We start from the raw sequence: 16,459 nt of genomic DNA, 5'->3' as shown, positions 1-16,459 counted from the left end.
TACCTCTTCAAAAAAATTAGTCAGACAGGATCTCCCCCTCACAAAGTTTGACTAATCCATATCTTTTCAGGTGTAGTGTAACCATGTCCCCCAGAAATACATCCAATAATTTCCCTAACACGGCTGTTAAACTCTCTAGCCTATAATTACTTGGCTCATTCCTGAAGCCCATACTGAATAAAGGTACCACATTTGCTGTCCTCAGATATCTGGCTTCTCACCTGTGGCTAGCAAAGATCTTAAAACCTCCTACCTTGCCTCCCATTTCAGCTGGGATACATCTCCTCAGGACCTGGGGATTTATCCACCTTTAAGCCCACTAAGACATCTAAATTGTTCTAGGATTTCACTGTCACCCCCTCCCTGAATTCTCCAACTACAATGTCCTTCACCTTAGTGAATACAGATGAGAAGTATCTCACCTACATTCTCTAGCTCCATGCACAGATTGCCATTTTGGTCCTAAATAGGCCCTACTCTTTCCTTGGTTACCCGCTTGCTCTTAATATTTCAAGACTGTGATTCCTGTTTCTAACTTCAAAGCCAGTGGAAATATCCTCCCTACATCCAGCCTGTTAAACCTGTAAAAATGTTGTTTCAATGAGACTTTCTCTCCTAAATGTTGCAGAATACAGGCTTAATCTATTCCATCTTTTCTCATATGGCAAACCCACCATTCCTAGAACCAGTCTAGTTAATCCTTTCTGCACTCCCTCCATGACAAGTACATCCTTTCTTAGGTAAGGTGTCATGGTGGCACAGAGCACAGAATGCTGGTGCAGCAGTTAGTGCCTTACAGTCCAGAGACTCAGGAGCAATCCTGACTCATGTCAATGAAAGAAAAAAGGTCCCAAGGATGAGTGAAAGGAATGCGATAACACAGAATCCTGATGGAATGTGGTGTTTGGGCTGGAGGAGCAGGACTTGAGAATGGTGTAGGAGGCATGAGGATGGAGACTGAAGCACACCATGGAAGGAAAATTTTCAATGAAGCAAAATAAAAAAAGAATGTAAACTTTCCAAATTTGAAGTAGACCCTACCCAATTATAGTTCAACCCAATTTCAAATCAGACAATGCAATGTTCTAATTTCCAGAGGGTGGCAAGTCAGGACACTGGCATGAAAAAAAAACTTGAATCCTTTGGATTCAAACAAACCCTGAGGGTATTTTACTGACCATTTTTGATGGGGTAAGCATAGAAAACATGCATTCTATTGCCAGGGAGACGAGAACTGGTAGCTTATAAATGCAGGATAGCCAATAAAGAATTCTGGAGAAATAGCTTTATCTACAGAAGTGAGCATGTGGAAAGTGCTCCCACAGGGAGTGGTTGAAGTGAATGGTCTGGAAACATTTAAAGAGGAGCTAGTCAAATGTACGAGGATAAAAAAAATGATGCACGAGTGAAGTAAGTGGGTTTATATAGAGCATTAGGCCAAATGGCTTGTTTCTGCACTGTGAATTCAGTCCAATTAGCTCATATTTGCACCAATTCATGACTCCTTTTGCACCAGTCAAGGGTTAAAGTTGGCCCACTGATTAACTGGAAGTAACATTGACCAACATAACAACTGCGAACCTCCTGAGTTTGAAGAAAGTTCCATTCCACTAATTCAAGCCTTGCCATTGCCAGTGAGCCTCCGGCATGATTGACAGGCCTCCCGGGCAATCAACAAGCGCAACGAGAGTTATTGGCAGGTTTTCTAACCATTCAGCGATTTACGAAGTCGGTACTTCCGTTCGAAGTCGTTTATCATCCAATCAAATTGATTGCATTAGTAATAACAGCTGCACGGAAAATATTATTCGCCATAACTTTAAAAGCAAACGCGATGCTTAACTTTTTGTTCAAATTGGTAATTCGTTCAGTGACATGACGCTCCATCCTCTCTTCCCGCCTCCGCGCCTCATTCCCGACATCATGACAACCGCATAACCCACCCACCCACGGGCAACGAACCAGCCAATTAGACTTCCAAATATTTTGACAGACAAGCGTCTTGTTCAGTCAAGGAAGAAAATACGAATAGGTCCTACCCACCAAGTGGTACTGTCTCTTCTTAGCCAATGGATTCCAGAACATAGCTTGATAGATGTTAAAATAGTCCAATAAACTATAAGAAAATTGTAATTGACGTACCAGTTAACCAATTAGCTGTGAAGGAGGGTTGCCAATACACACAGCCCTGATTGACATGAGTTTAACCAATAGTTTTTGTAGGTTATAATGAGTGACGTTAACTTTAAGCAATTATACAATAGAAATCTATGATTGACGGTTATATTGCCCAACAAGGCCAGCGGAAGGGGGTGGGGTGGGTAGCTCAGTTCCCGCCTAGTTCCGGCCTGCTGATCCAGGCGCCCAGTGACAGGCAGACCGAGGCCTGGTGTGAAATTCTCATTGTAAAAGTCCCTGCCGCTTGCCCGCTGCCTTACGCCCGATTCTCTCGGCTCAGGCGGTAGATTGTAACCCGAGAAGATGCCTGCCGTGTCCAAAGGCGATGGGATGAGGGGGTTGGCGGTGTTTATCTCTGACATTAGGAACTGTAAGTGCCTGCAGATGGATTTTTGGGGAGTGGGTGGGGGCGTCCTTCAGTTCATTTATAATTCATTTACCTCCTTCTTCATATTGATTATCCCCCTTTTAATTAATCAGTTTTAATCTATGCATCATTTTTTATTTGGGCATTGCTGGGGGGTTGGGTTGGGTTGGGTTGGGGTGGGGGGGAGGTTGCACGGTTTCCACGGTGATGCCGCGGAGCGCTGTCGCTCCCGGTGACGGTGATGCCGAGGAGTACCGTCACACCCCATGGCGGTGGTAGTGCCACGGGGTGTTTTCTTGGACTGATTCCAGTGTGTGTGTGTGTGTGAGGGTGGTGGCTGGATGTGGGGTACGTTGAGGCAGCCACGGTGGGGTGGTACAGGGTGCCCCAATCTCACTCCCTCCTCCTCCTCCTCGCCCCAAGAAAGGGTCTTTTGCTGTGCTCAACAGACGTGGCCAATCGTGCTAGTTCTGCCCTGGGAGGGTTGGGTGGCATGTGCCTTGTTGTGGGCACAGCACTCCATTTTAAAAAGGAACAGGAATACCGCTAATAGGGTAGCCTATCGAGTGCTGTTGCCTCTCCCCCTCTCCTCACGATAACCTTATCTAATCATTGCATTTGTTCTTTTTATTTCGTCCCTAAACCAATCAGTAATATACAGTAGGGCTGGAGAGGTTGCAGATAAATGAATACAACAATGAATGCTGGTGCTCAAAATGCAGGACCTGTCATTGAATAAGATGCCCCAAAGTCAAATTAATGTAGGGAGATTGACTGTTGCAAGGGCAAAAGCAAGGCTTTTAGTCCCCTTCAGCGTTTTGTTCATAACAATGAGATTGCTTACTTGGGTTAATGTGGTGGAGTGCCTGCTTATCTAGCAAGATCAAATCGGTGAGGATGTTGTGAGGTTGTTGACTGCATTCATCGCAAAATCTGTGGTTAATGCACTGGAAACTACTTCAATCCTGGTGTAGAGCCTGCCGGCTGCACTATTTCCTTATTTCTCAATAGGCTTGATTAGTATTGAACCTTGACCATCAACATCAGAGTCACAAGTACGGCTCTTATATATGAGACCACTTAAAAATGTTAATGACTGTACACTTCTCCAGTTCTACGATAATGTGTCCTCCTTCTTGTGTTTTAGAACTGTACCCAATTTACTTGCAATGGAGTGGATTGCAAAGCCCCAGCAATGCTCTATTGATGGCCTGCTGAATCCATTGCCATCAGTGTGCATTAAACTGTTCACTTTTTTATCATTAAGTAATTCCAGGTTAATGGGGACAGCTATGTTCACATTTGTGTAAAACATTATGTCACAATCCCAGTCCTCCAAGAGTAATCGCAAAAGGACCAGAATGTTATTGGGACATCCCACTGTCTGCTTTAGTGTTTTTATTTAGCAAAATTGCTAAGCCAAAGTCCTTCAGAAGTTGTTTGTTCAGATCTGCCATGTGTGCTTTTGTTCCTTTCCTGTAAGTTTGCACAAATTTACTGTTTTGGTGCAATTCATTAGCCACCAGAATGCAACTTGCCTGAGTATTCTGCATATGAAAACGTAGATCGTCCCCTGAGCCATATGATCTCGATGTTTGCATTTTCTGTTGGAGATCGTTTGATTTTGGTCAGTAGAAGTTTAGCAGATGGTTTCTCTCTTTTCCCTTCCTTCCGTCTTGCTTCATCGTAAGCTCACTGGTCAATTATGACATACCATCTTTCACTTCATGGGTCAGGAGCACTATATTTGCTCATAGTGACCCACCTGTCTGAGCTTGGCCAGCTTGCCACAGAATGGGAGAGGTGAATGTGGGATCTTCAGATCAGTGTGGCAGGTGGTTCCATTATCTGCTTGGCCACTGCTAGTATTGAGATCTGCCCTGGCCATTTCAAATGTGTCAATATTATTCCTTACTATTTCTGAGGGATTCAGAGTAGTTTTTAAAAGTGAAATGAATCAATATTGAAAGAAATAAAAGAATGTCAGAAAATAGTTGGAAGGTTGGGACCAAATTCATCTGTTGGAAAGAGCCAGAGGTTGTGAGAATGGTCAGCTGGTCTACTTCTAAGGTATATAAATCTGTGTCTGTCTCCAATTTTCATAGGGTCCACAAAATACGGTAACCCACTGGGCAATTACAGCACATCAGCCTATGAATTCAGTGTAGTATGTTTGCATACTAGTTGCTGAGGGTTGCAATTGCAGCTGGCAGAGTTTTTATGGATGGAAAACTATCTCCTGAGGAGAATAGCAAATCTTTGATCAAAACTGTAATTAAAGATCAAAGATCCCAAGCTGCATCCATTGTTCAAGCCTCATTGTCGCATCAGGCTGGACCAATTATTTTGAGTCCTGTTATTAAACTGGTGGGAGTGCACTTGTATAGTTGTGAGTGCAGGCGGACAGCAGTGTGTGAGCTCCTTAAACAGCAGTTAATATTCTTTGGAAAGTGTCATGCAAAAAGACTTGCATTTCCATAAATGCCTTTTTTGACTTTGGGGTGTACCAAAGTGCTTTCCCATCAATGAAGAATTTTTGAAGTACTGTCACTGTTGTAATAGAATCAGAAATTTAGAACACAGGAAGCCATTCAGCCCCACTTTGCAGGCCAAAAAAAAAACGAAGTTACTTAATCTATTCCTTCTTCCCACCTTTCAGTAGCGTCGATGGTTACAGCCCATCCAGCTACGTTAAATGTAATCAGGGCTTCTGCCTCTATCGCATCTTCAGGCAGAGGGATCCAGTGTCCCACTACTTCTGTATGCTTAGAAAAAAATCTCAAACCCCACCACCTCTGACTCCCATCCTTTTACCATTTACTATCAGTCTATAACCTGTAGCTATTGAATTCCCTGATAAGGGTCCTTCCTGTTCACCCTGACTATGCTTCTCATAATTTTATACACTTCCCCCTCAATCATCTTTGTTCCAAAGAAAGACATCGGACAAACCCTTCTCTCATTAATAAAATGTTTCAGTGTTGTCTGCTCTGAATCACTGTCAGAAATAGGGAGATCAATTTGTACACAGCAAGCCCTCACAAACAGCAATGTCATAATAATCTCATTATCTAACTATCTGGTTCTGATGTTAGTTGAAAGATAAATACTGGTCAAAGCAAGGGTAGCATAGTGGTGCAGCAGTTAGTGCTGCCAGTTTACAGCTCCAGTGACCCACATCTAATCCTGAGTCTGGTACAGGCTGTGTGGAGTTTTCACATTCTTCCTGTGACCATGTAGATTACCTTGTAACCATGTAGATTACCTTGTAACCATGTAGATTACCTTGTAACCATGTAGATTACCTCCACCCCAATATTCCAGCTTCCTCCCACATCCTAAAACTGACTACCATAAATTACCCTTTTAGTATGGGTAGGTGACGAAAGAATCAATGGGAGTTGATGGACAAAGAGAGAACAGCTTGCAAGATTGAGAGAGAATAAAGGCTATCCTCGGATAATGAATGGGTTCTGTTTACACAGACGTCCATAAGTGGATTTTGTCTGTGTCAGAAAATACACAGAAATCATTTGATACCTCCCCCAATAAACCGTACCTCCACAGTATTGTAATGAATGGCATCAAATGCGCATAAGATTGAAAGAACAATTACTAAAAGTGGAGAGAGAGAGAGAGGAAACCAGTTCTGCTGTTCATAGGAATGAACTTATGTATGTATGTTGGACTTTAGAATTCAATAATATTATGGGTGCTCATTCTTAAGTAGGGGAGTCCATAAGTCAAACATTCATAACGTAGGTATGGGCTGTAAGTTGAAAGGTAATGACAGTGAATAAGAATAATGGGATTGCTCTGCTGGGAGCTAGCATGGATCTGATGGGCCGAATAGCCTCATTCTGTTGTCATACAGGGAAGAGCTCCCAGCTCCTCTTCGAAATAATAGTCACGGAGTCTTTTGCCCCCACTTGAATGGAAAGACAGGCCTTTGATTTAATATCTCATCTTCTCTGTCAGTTTGATGCTCTCACAGGCTGTCAGTCTAGGTCTAGTGCTCAAATCTTGTATTAGTTGTACCTCAACCATCTGATTCTGATTTGACAGAGCTACTAGCTGAGACTTTGACTTAGAGGAGTGGAACAAGGGGGGTAGTTGAACGTCTTGGGTGTTGCCATGGGAGGTGGAATATGAAGCTTTAATTTTTCTCATGTTGAAAAGTTCTGTTATGTTGCCGAAAGCCCATTGCTTGATAAATGAGAGTGCATGTGATCTTTAGTTCATTACCAAACTTGTATTTTTTTTACGTAAAGTCTGAAGAGCTTTGGGAGAAGAGTGTGAGGAAATCTACAGTTTGACATCTATAAGAGATAACGTTGGGATATTCTGAGATTAAAGCTGAGATTTTAAGATGCAGATGATAACACTATTTGCATATCAGTGTTGGATCTTCTGTAGTGTTAGATTTAGTGTCGATAGAGTGCAGCGGGTAATTGATCCAGGGGATTTAGTTACCCATCTTAAAAAGATAAATCAAAACGTGGAATCTAATCTTAAAAAGGGCAATTTGGAAAACAGATTGTAGCGTTGGTTGGATTATAGGTGTTTTCTACAGGGGATGACATAATTTTGATAGGTCACAGGCTGATGAAGTACAAACGTGGTGCAACTAGTTTACATTGGCCAAGTCAATACTTGTAATGGCATAAGTTGATACAGTCTTACTGTAGCAGTAAGATGTTTAGATCTGGTTACGTAGTGATGAAAAGCTGTTTGATTTGGATGCTGCTGTTGTTTGAGAGAATGATAGGGTTTGTTGCTCCTGGGAATCAAAGAGGAGCTTTGCAGGGACACGTGGTTGGAATATGTTGTCAAATTTATGGTCAGTGCTGTTTGCTTTTCTGGAAGTTGACATGATGCACTACATTCTAGTAGAGGCTGAAAGGCCTACTCTTATTTCCTACAGCTCACTAAGTGAAGAGGATGTTGTGATTAAAATGGCTTGATGTGAAAGTCTGGGAGTGAGTTATTGCTGGGACTTCATGCTTTATGTGGATTCTGCTGGATTGAGTTTTTTTTCTTTTAAAAAAAAATGCTTGAGAAAATAAGGTTAATAGCTTTTTTGCCCTCTCCCTGATTTTCTCCTTTCCTGGAGGTGCTGACTTGTCCTGGCATTGTTCTAATACAGCTCTCTAGAGCCCCATTTCATGGTTGACTGCAGGTCAACAGTGTTGGCAGAATTTCAGTTCTTGAAAGTCTGTTGCCATTCAACATCCACAGATGTGTTATCTACCAGGTCATCATTGAGCGCTGTGGCTGATATTATTTTACTTCCTAACCCAGGGACTTTGGAGGCCATTTTTAACACTTCCTGCTACCATCTGGGCTGAGGTCAAGTAATTCACTACTGGGATCTTAACCTGGGTCTCCTGAAGTGAGAGGCTTGGTTCACTACTGTAATACAGCTAGAAGTATTTTGTTAGAATATCTTTGTGTTACTTGTGTGCAATGATATCAGCTCATAGGAGAGTTTTAGCTGGAGACATTTACTCCAATCCACACTACATGCTGCTTTTACAAAGTGGTTTTTGGGAAAGCTGGAACTATTTTCAATGTAAAATAACTGTGTCTCGCTTTCATTTAAATGCACAAAGCATTTTAAAATGTTTTAAGCTAAGAGACTGATCTCATAACTCAGTTGAGATGAGCAGTATTGAAGGAGAGTTGTGTTGTATTGTTCTCTGGAACATCAAACTTTGACCCATATCTTGGTACACATAGACAGTGAAAGGTTCCAACATCACCATTTGGAGAAAAGCAGGGAATTTTGTCTGTATCATGACTAATTTCTTCAACCAAAAAACTCTTCATTTGAAAGTAATCTATTATACTTGAAACCCTTTTGAGATGTAATTAAAAACTATGTGTAAGCACATCATTTCTTCTTGAACGTGGTGTCAAGCGATTCTATCTGGGACAGAGGAACTTTCTTAACATCACTCTGGTCAGTGGTTCCCAATATCTGTGTACTTTTTTTCTAATTTTATGTGAGAAGAGAAGTTGTCTATGCAAGTAATAGTCTTTAGTTGTGAGATCTTCCCTGCCATTCTTCCTAAGCTGATATGTAGACTTCTTTCCCCCTGTATCTCTGTTGAGTCAGTAATGCTTGCACACTTAAAATTTTGAAACCTGTAGAATTCCTTGCCTCCTATCTTCCTCTTGTAACTTATAAAACCCTAAATTGCTGGCCAGACAGTTTCTAGTTAGGTCCTTCAGAAGAAGTGAACATGACATAAATATCTTGTCTAAGAGATGACATCTTGAACAATGCAGCACTCCCTCAGTACTGCAGAGACACCATTGGTTTCATTTTTATCTGATGGAGCCATACAAAAATAGGCTGTAGTTTGTAGTTTAAGACTGAGCTTTAATATCCAAATACTGTTAATTAATCACAATTTCCTGATTTTTTTTAAATTGTATTTTTCCATTGTTTTCTTGCACAAAGCCCCAGTGTGTCACTTAGTTTTGTAATTTAAAAATGTCTTTCATTTTTCATGTATTCCAAGTATTTAACTGAATTCCCATGGATGGAACGAACACTTAAAAAAAAATTGCACTTGCCACAGAATTGAAAAATATGTTGCAATTCCATTACCCATACTTGGGAGAATTTTATATGGGTTTAGCATGGATAACTCCCTTCCCTATGCTTTGCTATTAGAGGGACTACATTTGGGTATGCCTATGGAACATTTTTCTCTCATGCAATCGAGTTCTAATTTGCCCATTTACTTATGATTATTTGAATTAAGGCACCAAATGGTGTACTTCAGTTCGCATTGGCTCAAAATGTCCTTAAATTCATTTAACTTTGTCTGCCCTCTATCCCTTGGAGATCTGTCTAGCGCTGGCCTCTTGTGTATCTATGATGTTAATTGGTCCGCTATTGGTATCTTCAGTTCTCTAGGCCCTTGGCCCTGTAATTCCCTCCGTACGCTTTACTTTCCACCATTTTAAAAGGCTGCTTCAATCAATCTCTGGTAACCAGTCCTAATACTACATTGTGGTCTGGATCAAATTTCATTTGTTCCTGTGAAACAGCTTTTTTTTTTGTGTGTGCTAGACAAATACAAGTTGACTTTATCTGTGAGTCAAAAAAAAAGCAACAAGTGGGGACTTGCAACAACAAACAATCTGCTGGGGGAATTCAGCGGATTGAGCAGCATCTGTGGGAGTTGAAACATTGACAATTCCTTCCCCCCCCACAGATGCTGCTTGACCCGCTGAGTTCCTCCAGATCTTTTTTTGTTCTCCAGATTCCAGCATCTCCAAATGGGGACTTGCTCCTCTCTTTCCTTTTCCCCCATCTGTCTGGATTCAAGTCCCAGTGGTGCCTGATACAACTTGCAAATATCTAAAAGTACCAGATTGATTTCCTATCCTCAGTATTTATGTCATGTGTTTCTACAGTTTGCAAGTTTTTTTTTCTAATTTTTCATGTCTGTCTCTAATAAAATTATTTTGACTAAAAGAATTTCTCTCTCAAGAATCAAAGCACGGAAGGTGCCTGTATCTCCTTTAAGAGCTATTAGATTTAGTCCCTGTTGCCTGCTCTTTTATTTTTCAAATGTTATCCAATTCCCTTTTGATACTATTGAATTTGCTTTCTCAGTTTAGGCTGTGCATTTTTGATTGTTGCAAATTATTACATTTTTAAAATATTTTGGTTTTTTTTCAATTAAATTAAAATCCATGTTAGCTGTTCAATGATCTTCTTGCCAGTAATAATGCATTCACTCTATTTATCAAAACTCCTCATGATCTTGATCATTCAGTATATCTCCACACTGCTCCAAGTGTATAGTTCACTAGTTTCTCCTTCCTTCTTTCCAGGCAAAAGCAAAGAAGCTGAAATTAAACGCATAAACAAAGAACTGGCAAACATCCGATCGAAGTTCAAAGGTATGTGTATCCATTTGTTGGTTGGAAGCCCCTTTAGAGCTGATTCGAGATGATGGATTTTGGTGACTGACCACAGACCTGGCAAGGACTCCACAACTTAACTGCCTACAGAAGCAGCATCAGTAGAACATAAAGGGATATGTGATTCTTGGGTTCCTGGAGCTCCTGGCCAAAGTACTTGGTCTTCTATTTTTCAAATGTTATCCAATTCCCCTTTGATACTATTGAATTTGCTTTCCCAGTTTAGGCTGTGCATTTTTGATAGTTGCAGATTGAAACTGGATGGTTTAAATTCTATTGTGAAAGACACAGGCTAGCATTTCTGGGAAAATTATATCCTTCCTTGCCCCACACAGTATTTGCAATGATGCTATCCATTGAACTACAAAGTGGAAGCTATTTGCTTTTCTTCATTAAATATGACACCATCTTCCCTAAGCACAGAGAACTTGGCCTGAGATTCCCTGTTCACATTTATGCACCTCCTGGTAGGTTGTGGATAGACTGATGGACTCTTGACTGGGAAATGTTGAGAAAGGTCTCATCAAAAAGTGCCATTGACTTGGAAACTAATGGAAAGAACAGTGCGTTCAGAAAATGAGAAACACGCAAATTAAAAAACGTGTGTCTGTATTTATTTCCTCATGTGGAACTGGTTACCACAGCGATTGTTGAGCCAAATGCATTTAAGGGGAAGTTAGATAAACACGTTATGGAGAAAAGAACAGAAGAATATGTTGATAAGGCTGGATAAAATGGGTTGGGGGAAAGTTTGTGAAGCATAATCGCTGATGTGAACCATTTCTGTATTGGATATTTTAAGCAATATAAAATATTAGCTAAAGGTTTTATGAAAACTGAAATATGTTGCGTGAGTTTTTGTGTGTCTGTATGCTTTATTCTTGCTTCTACTGGAGCCTTACTAGTTATTATACCTGACATTTGCTTCTGAGTGTAATAGGTATAAAGTTGTACATGCCGATTGGATATACTTTTGTGCCTGTTTTTGTGAGATTAACCAGTTTCATTGGAGACAGGGAATGTGAAGGATTAAATAGTGAACAGTTTCAGGATACGCCGTGTTGTCTGTGGGCACAGCTCTTGTGTTCACTACCCCAGTGGAACAGCTTGCAGGCATTTTTGTATTAGAGTAGAGAGCCATAGTTATACAGCACAGAAATAGGACCTTTGCTCACTGTGTCCACGCTAACCATCCACGTTAATCCCATTTACCAGCATTTGGTCCATCGTTTTCTTTACCATATGCCTTTGTGATTCGTGTGTCCATCCAGATGCTTTTTAAATGATGTAAGAATACCTGCGTCTGTCACTTTTTCAGGCAGTGCTTTCTGGATTGCAATCATTCTTGGATCCCCTCTAATTCTCTTACTCCTCACTTTAAACCTGTGCCCTCAGATTTTAAGTGTATCCATTATGGGGGAAAAGTTTCTTACCATCTACTCTATCTATGACCCTCAATTTTGTATACCTCTACCTGGTTGCTCCTCAGCCTCCTCCACTCCAAGAAAAACAAACCTGTGACTATTAGGCTTATCCCTGCTGCCCTTCTTGAACAACGGTACTGCATTTACTGTCATCTGGCACATCGGCTATGGACAGTGAAGATTTTAAAATCTCTTTCAGGGCTCCAGCAGTCTCCTCAGTGGCCTCTTGGTCAATAGCAATCTGGGATTCATCTCATCAGTCTTGGGGATTTACATTTTTATGCCCACCAAGACATCTGATGTATCCTTTTTTTTAAAAAAAAGTGTTAACATGCACTAAACTATCCCTGTCCCCTTGCCTGAAATCTGCAACTACAATGTCTAATCTGCAAGTTTCACATTTCAGCAATGTCAGGTACTGACATTGGTATTGTTCCTCACCAGGAAATTAATCACATTCTAGTCTGTTTCCAATTCAACATTGCAACGAAACAGAAATAGAGTAAGGTTCACCTACTTCACCTTCTCTTGTCCTAGTAGTGTAATGATGCAGTGATAATGGACTTGTTGAGTAATCAGTGCAATCACTCTGTTAATTAGTCTGCCACAGAACCCAGATGTAATGTGAAGGGAAACCCCCAGTGGTGCAGAGCTTTGGGAACCATGGACCCAGTGTCCTCTATCCCTTCCAAGCCAATTTGCACTCAACATATTGCCCGTCTCAAATTGCTAGTGTTCGGGATTTTAGAATCTTGTTTTGTGAAACATCTGATTTGCATTTGAATCCACATGGAAATTCCACTGTTTCCCTGGGGAACTGTTCCTTGGATTGATCACTTGCTCACTGAAACAAATGTTTCTGTAGATCAGTTTTTAAATTTGTCCATTTCAAGTGTAGTCTGTGTCCTATGTTTTTCCTGTTCTGGGCAAGGTGAAACAACTTAGGAAAACAGTCAAAAAAAAATTCTGAAATCAAAATAAAAATGCTGGAAACATCTAACAGGCTAGGCAGCATCTGTGAAAAAGATAAAGGCAGTGATGTTTCACTTCAATGGTTGAAACTACTTTGATTCACTTTATGTTAACCAGTCCCTTTCAAATCCTAAACCAGCAATTCTATTGCTTCTCAACAATCTTTTTACATAGTAGCACCTCCCAATCTAATAAGTGAACGCCCTTGGTCATTAGGTTGACTGTAGCTGGAAGGAATTTTGGGAAGAGGAAAACAGAGCACTTCTTGATGGTTTAGTTGGTAAAGAAACACAGTAGCTGGCATCAAGGAACAGAAATCAAAGGATCCCCATGTGTCTGGTCTGCACTATGGTGGCAGTTAGGGTGCTCTGAGGAAGGGTTGCTGATCCGAAATGTTGACTGGTTTCTCTTTCCACAGATGTTACTTGACTAACAATCTGCTGGAGGAACTCAGAGGGTCTCGCAGCATCTGTCGGGGGGAAAGGAATAGTCGATGTTTTGGGTCAAAAACCCTGCATCGTGTTCCAACATTTCTGCTTTTGTGGCAGTTAGGTTGATAGTGTGTCTTATTGCTTCCTTGGGTTAGGAAAGGTAGGTGAGATGGGTGGACGATTTGGCTGATTTTCTCTTACCTGTTTGCTGTCAAGGAAATATTTGATTTTGTAATGGAATATAAAAATTAAACAAATACTGCAGATGCTAGAAATTTGAAACTAAAAGTAGAAGATGTTGGAAGCACTCAGCAAGTCAGGCAGCATGTGTGGAGAAAGAAACAGTTAATATTTCAGTTGAAGAACTGATGACTGGTCTTCAGCCTGAAGCTTAACTCTATTTCTCTTTCCACAGATGCTGCAAGACCTGCTGAGTATTTCTAGGGTTTTCTGTTTTATTTCTGTAGTGGAATAATCTGCAGCGGGGAATGACAAAGGTTGAGGAAGGTTGTAGTATTCTGTCTTCAGTGGAAGCAAGATACCTGTGGAAACTAGAACACTTTTAAGAGAAATCTTTTAAATACTTTGGTTTTTATTTCTGCATCCACATTATTTGAAGGGAGAATAGTTTTCAGTGTAATGTTATTCTTGAGCTTAGCAGGAACCAGAATTGGGAAATTGTTTAAGATATTAAAATTGGGGAACTGAGCTGGTTTGTAATGCTAGTCACGCAGTGGAAGCAAATTCATAACTGGTGCAGTTTACCAGTCAGTGTGGGACTGAGTCCCTCCTCCAAACACAGTGGGTCAGTGCAATTTTTAGTTTCCTATATTATTCTTTACCTTGTCCACCCATGATTAAGTGCAGTCATCTTGTGGAACTGAAAGAAAACAGCAATTTCCCTCAGCACATCCAGGCTTCCTGTTGGAGTCATGAGTCAGCTGTTTTCTGAAAAATTCTCTCTGTTGGAGAAAAAGGTCAGCAATGTGCCTGGAGCCTGAGTTCTACTACACTTTGGATGGTATGACTGGGATTTAGGGCAGGGTATGGGGGAGGAGGAAGGAAAACATTTTTAGAAATCTGAATAAATCTCACCATTTATCATCAAAGGTGCTGAGGACAGTTTCACATCTTTATGGATGCTCTATGTCCTATAGATACTTGCTTAATTGACCACTTTCCCAACTGTGAACCTTGGCAGCAAATGTTGGTTCTTTATTCAGCTGTATGAAACATTACAGAAGAACCTAATCTATTCTCCCTTGATGCTGACATATTTTCCAACAAAGGTTACTGAATAGAGATCAGGAATGGGAATTCAGAGTAAATAACCTCCTCACCCACTGTCTCCCTGACATGAGCTATTGTCCTTTGGCTGTGCTGCACAATCTGTACATTTTCTGAGAAATTCTTGTTTCTGGTATAGGAGATAAGGCGCTGGATGGTTACAGTAAGAAGAAGTACGTCTGCAAGCTGCTCTTCATCTTCCTGCTCGGCCATGACATTGATTTTGGCCACATGGAGGCAGTCAATCTGCTCAGTTCTAATAAGTACACAGAGAAGCAGATTGTGAGTATTTATTTGTGCTTGATTAAAACTGTGGGGAGGGTTATTGTGGTGTGGTTGTTACAGACAGAAGGTTAGATCTGGAGGAAAGTTGTCGTCTGGTGAATACCAGCCAATCAAATTGGTTCCCCTTGTACACCCATTTTCTTCAGGTTCACTATTCAGAGATCGGAACATTGAGACTCTGAGCAAGATTTCTGATTAGTAGATATCTTTTCAAAAATCTGGTTGCAAACATTAAATGGTTGTCTCAACAGAGTATTTGTATTTAATGTCTCAACTCAAAACATGGGGGTCACAGATCCTTCAACTAAAAAGGATATCACAGTCAAACTGATCCTATAATTAGGCTGCACACAGACTTCCTAAAGCAGATCTTTCCTTTGTATAATTTCCTTCACATCACAAAACACTTGTGTGCTCACTGTTGTGTACAAGGAGAGGTTGCAACTAGTTTGTGCACGGTGCAGTCCTACGGACAGTAAGGAGATAATGATCAGAGAATCACCTATTTGAGTAGTGTGGTTTGAGAGAGGAATATTGGCCAGGACATTGGGAAAAGCTGTTTTAAACTATTCCAGGGTTTATCTATTCACTTATCAAATTTACTCATTTATTGATGTCTGTGAATTTTTGAGATTCGACTCCCTTGGTTTGGGTGGGGTGTACTATACTGCACAAGTCATTGCAATTGTGTGGAACATGCTGGATGGTGAAAGAGTTTTTCTCCTATGCATTTGGTGTGTACTTGAACTATTTGAATCTGTAAGCACCAGCCTTCGTACCACAATTTGATATAAAATAATATTCCAGATTTACATTTTTGTGCTTACTATCATATTGATCTCTTAAGATCAGCTGACAGGCAGTTTGTAAAAACTCCAAAGGTGCCAACAATTTGTTCTGGTAATTCAAAACATTGACATTAAAGATCAGTTTGTCATCGTTCTGTGCACTAGTTCTTGTGTTAGAGTATCTAAACTGTGTCTTGTGCACTTGTACCTTGTGTGTTCTAACTAGCGCTTTGTGGTTTATTGTAATTTCCTCAATTTCATTTTATGTTTAGTCATGTCGAGCACCAAACCTTCTAAGACCACAAAAGTAATCAGTTGTACCATGGCAGTCCTTTACGAATCCAGGCTTGGACATGTGTTTTGTGTTCTCAGGGTTACCTTTTCATCTCTGTGCTGGTAAATTCTAACAGTGAGCTGATCCGTCTGATTAACAATGCCATCAAGAACGACTTGGCCAGCCGTAACCCTATCTTCATGTGCCTCGCTCTGCACTGCATTGCAAATGTTGGCAGCAGGGAAATGGCAGAGGCATTTGCTTCTGAGATTCCCAAAATCCTGGTAGCTGGGTATGTATGTCCTTCAACTGCGTCTGCAATTTACATTTTTGTTTAGGATCTCTGTCAAATGATTGCTGTTGTGCTATAGAAAATGGAGTAGAGTATTTCAAGCATTTTTTTTCTGGTCATAAGCAGAAGATAAATGATTTTCCATCTGCTCCTAATTATGCAATAACAGGCATTTCCTTGAGAGGGTGGGTGGTTTGTGAAATGGCGAAGATGGCAC

General features: G+C 40.7%; 1 protein-coding gene across 1 annotated transcript in view; it reads left to right on the top strand.

Moving 5' to 3' along the window:
• Positions 1-2,346: 2,346 nt before the first annotated feature.
• The window catches only part of ap2a1 (adaptor related protein complex 2 subunit alpha 1), a 58,336-nt gene continuing 44,223 nt past the window's right edge, over positions 2,347-16,459 (top strand). The window contains 4 exon segments of the mRNA XM_052042933.1: positions 2,347-2,548; positions 10,400-10,468; positions 14,743-14,885; positions 16,049-16,242. Coding sequence (XP_051898893.1) covers positions 2,482-2,548; positions 10,400-10,468; positions 14,743-14,885; positions 16,049-16,242 — 473 coding nt within the window. The 5' untranslated portion in view covers positions 2,347-2,481.

Source organism: Pristis pectinata, chromosome 33 (assembly GCF_009764475.1).
Source record: "Pristis pectinata isolate sPriPec2 chromosome 33, sPriPec2.1.pri, whole genome shotgun sequence".
Taxonomy (NCBI): domain Eukaryota; kingdom Metazoa; phylum Chordata; class Chondrichthyes; order Rhinopristiformes; family Pristidae; genus Pristis; species Pristis pectinata.
The sequence above is the reverse complement of the archived record's forward strand: the minus strand, read 5'-3'. Positions and strand labels throughout refer to the sequence as shown.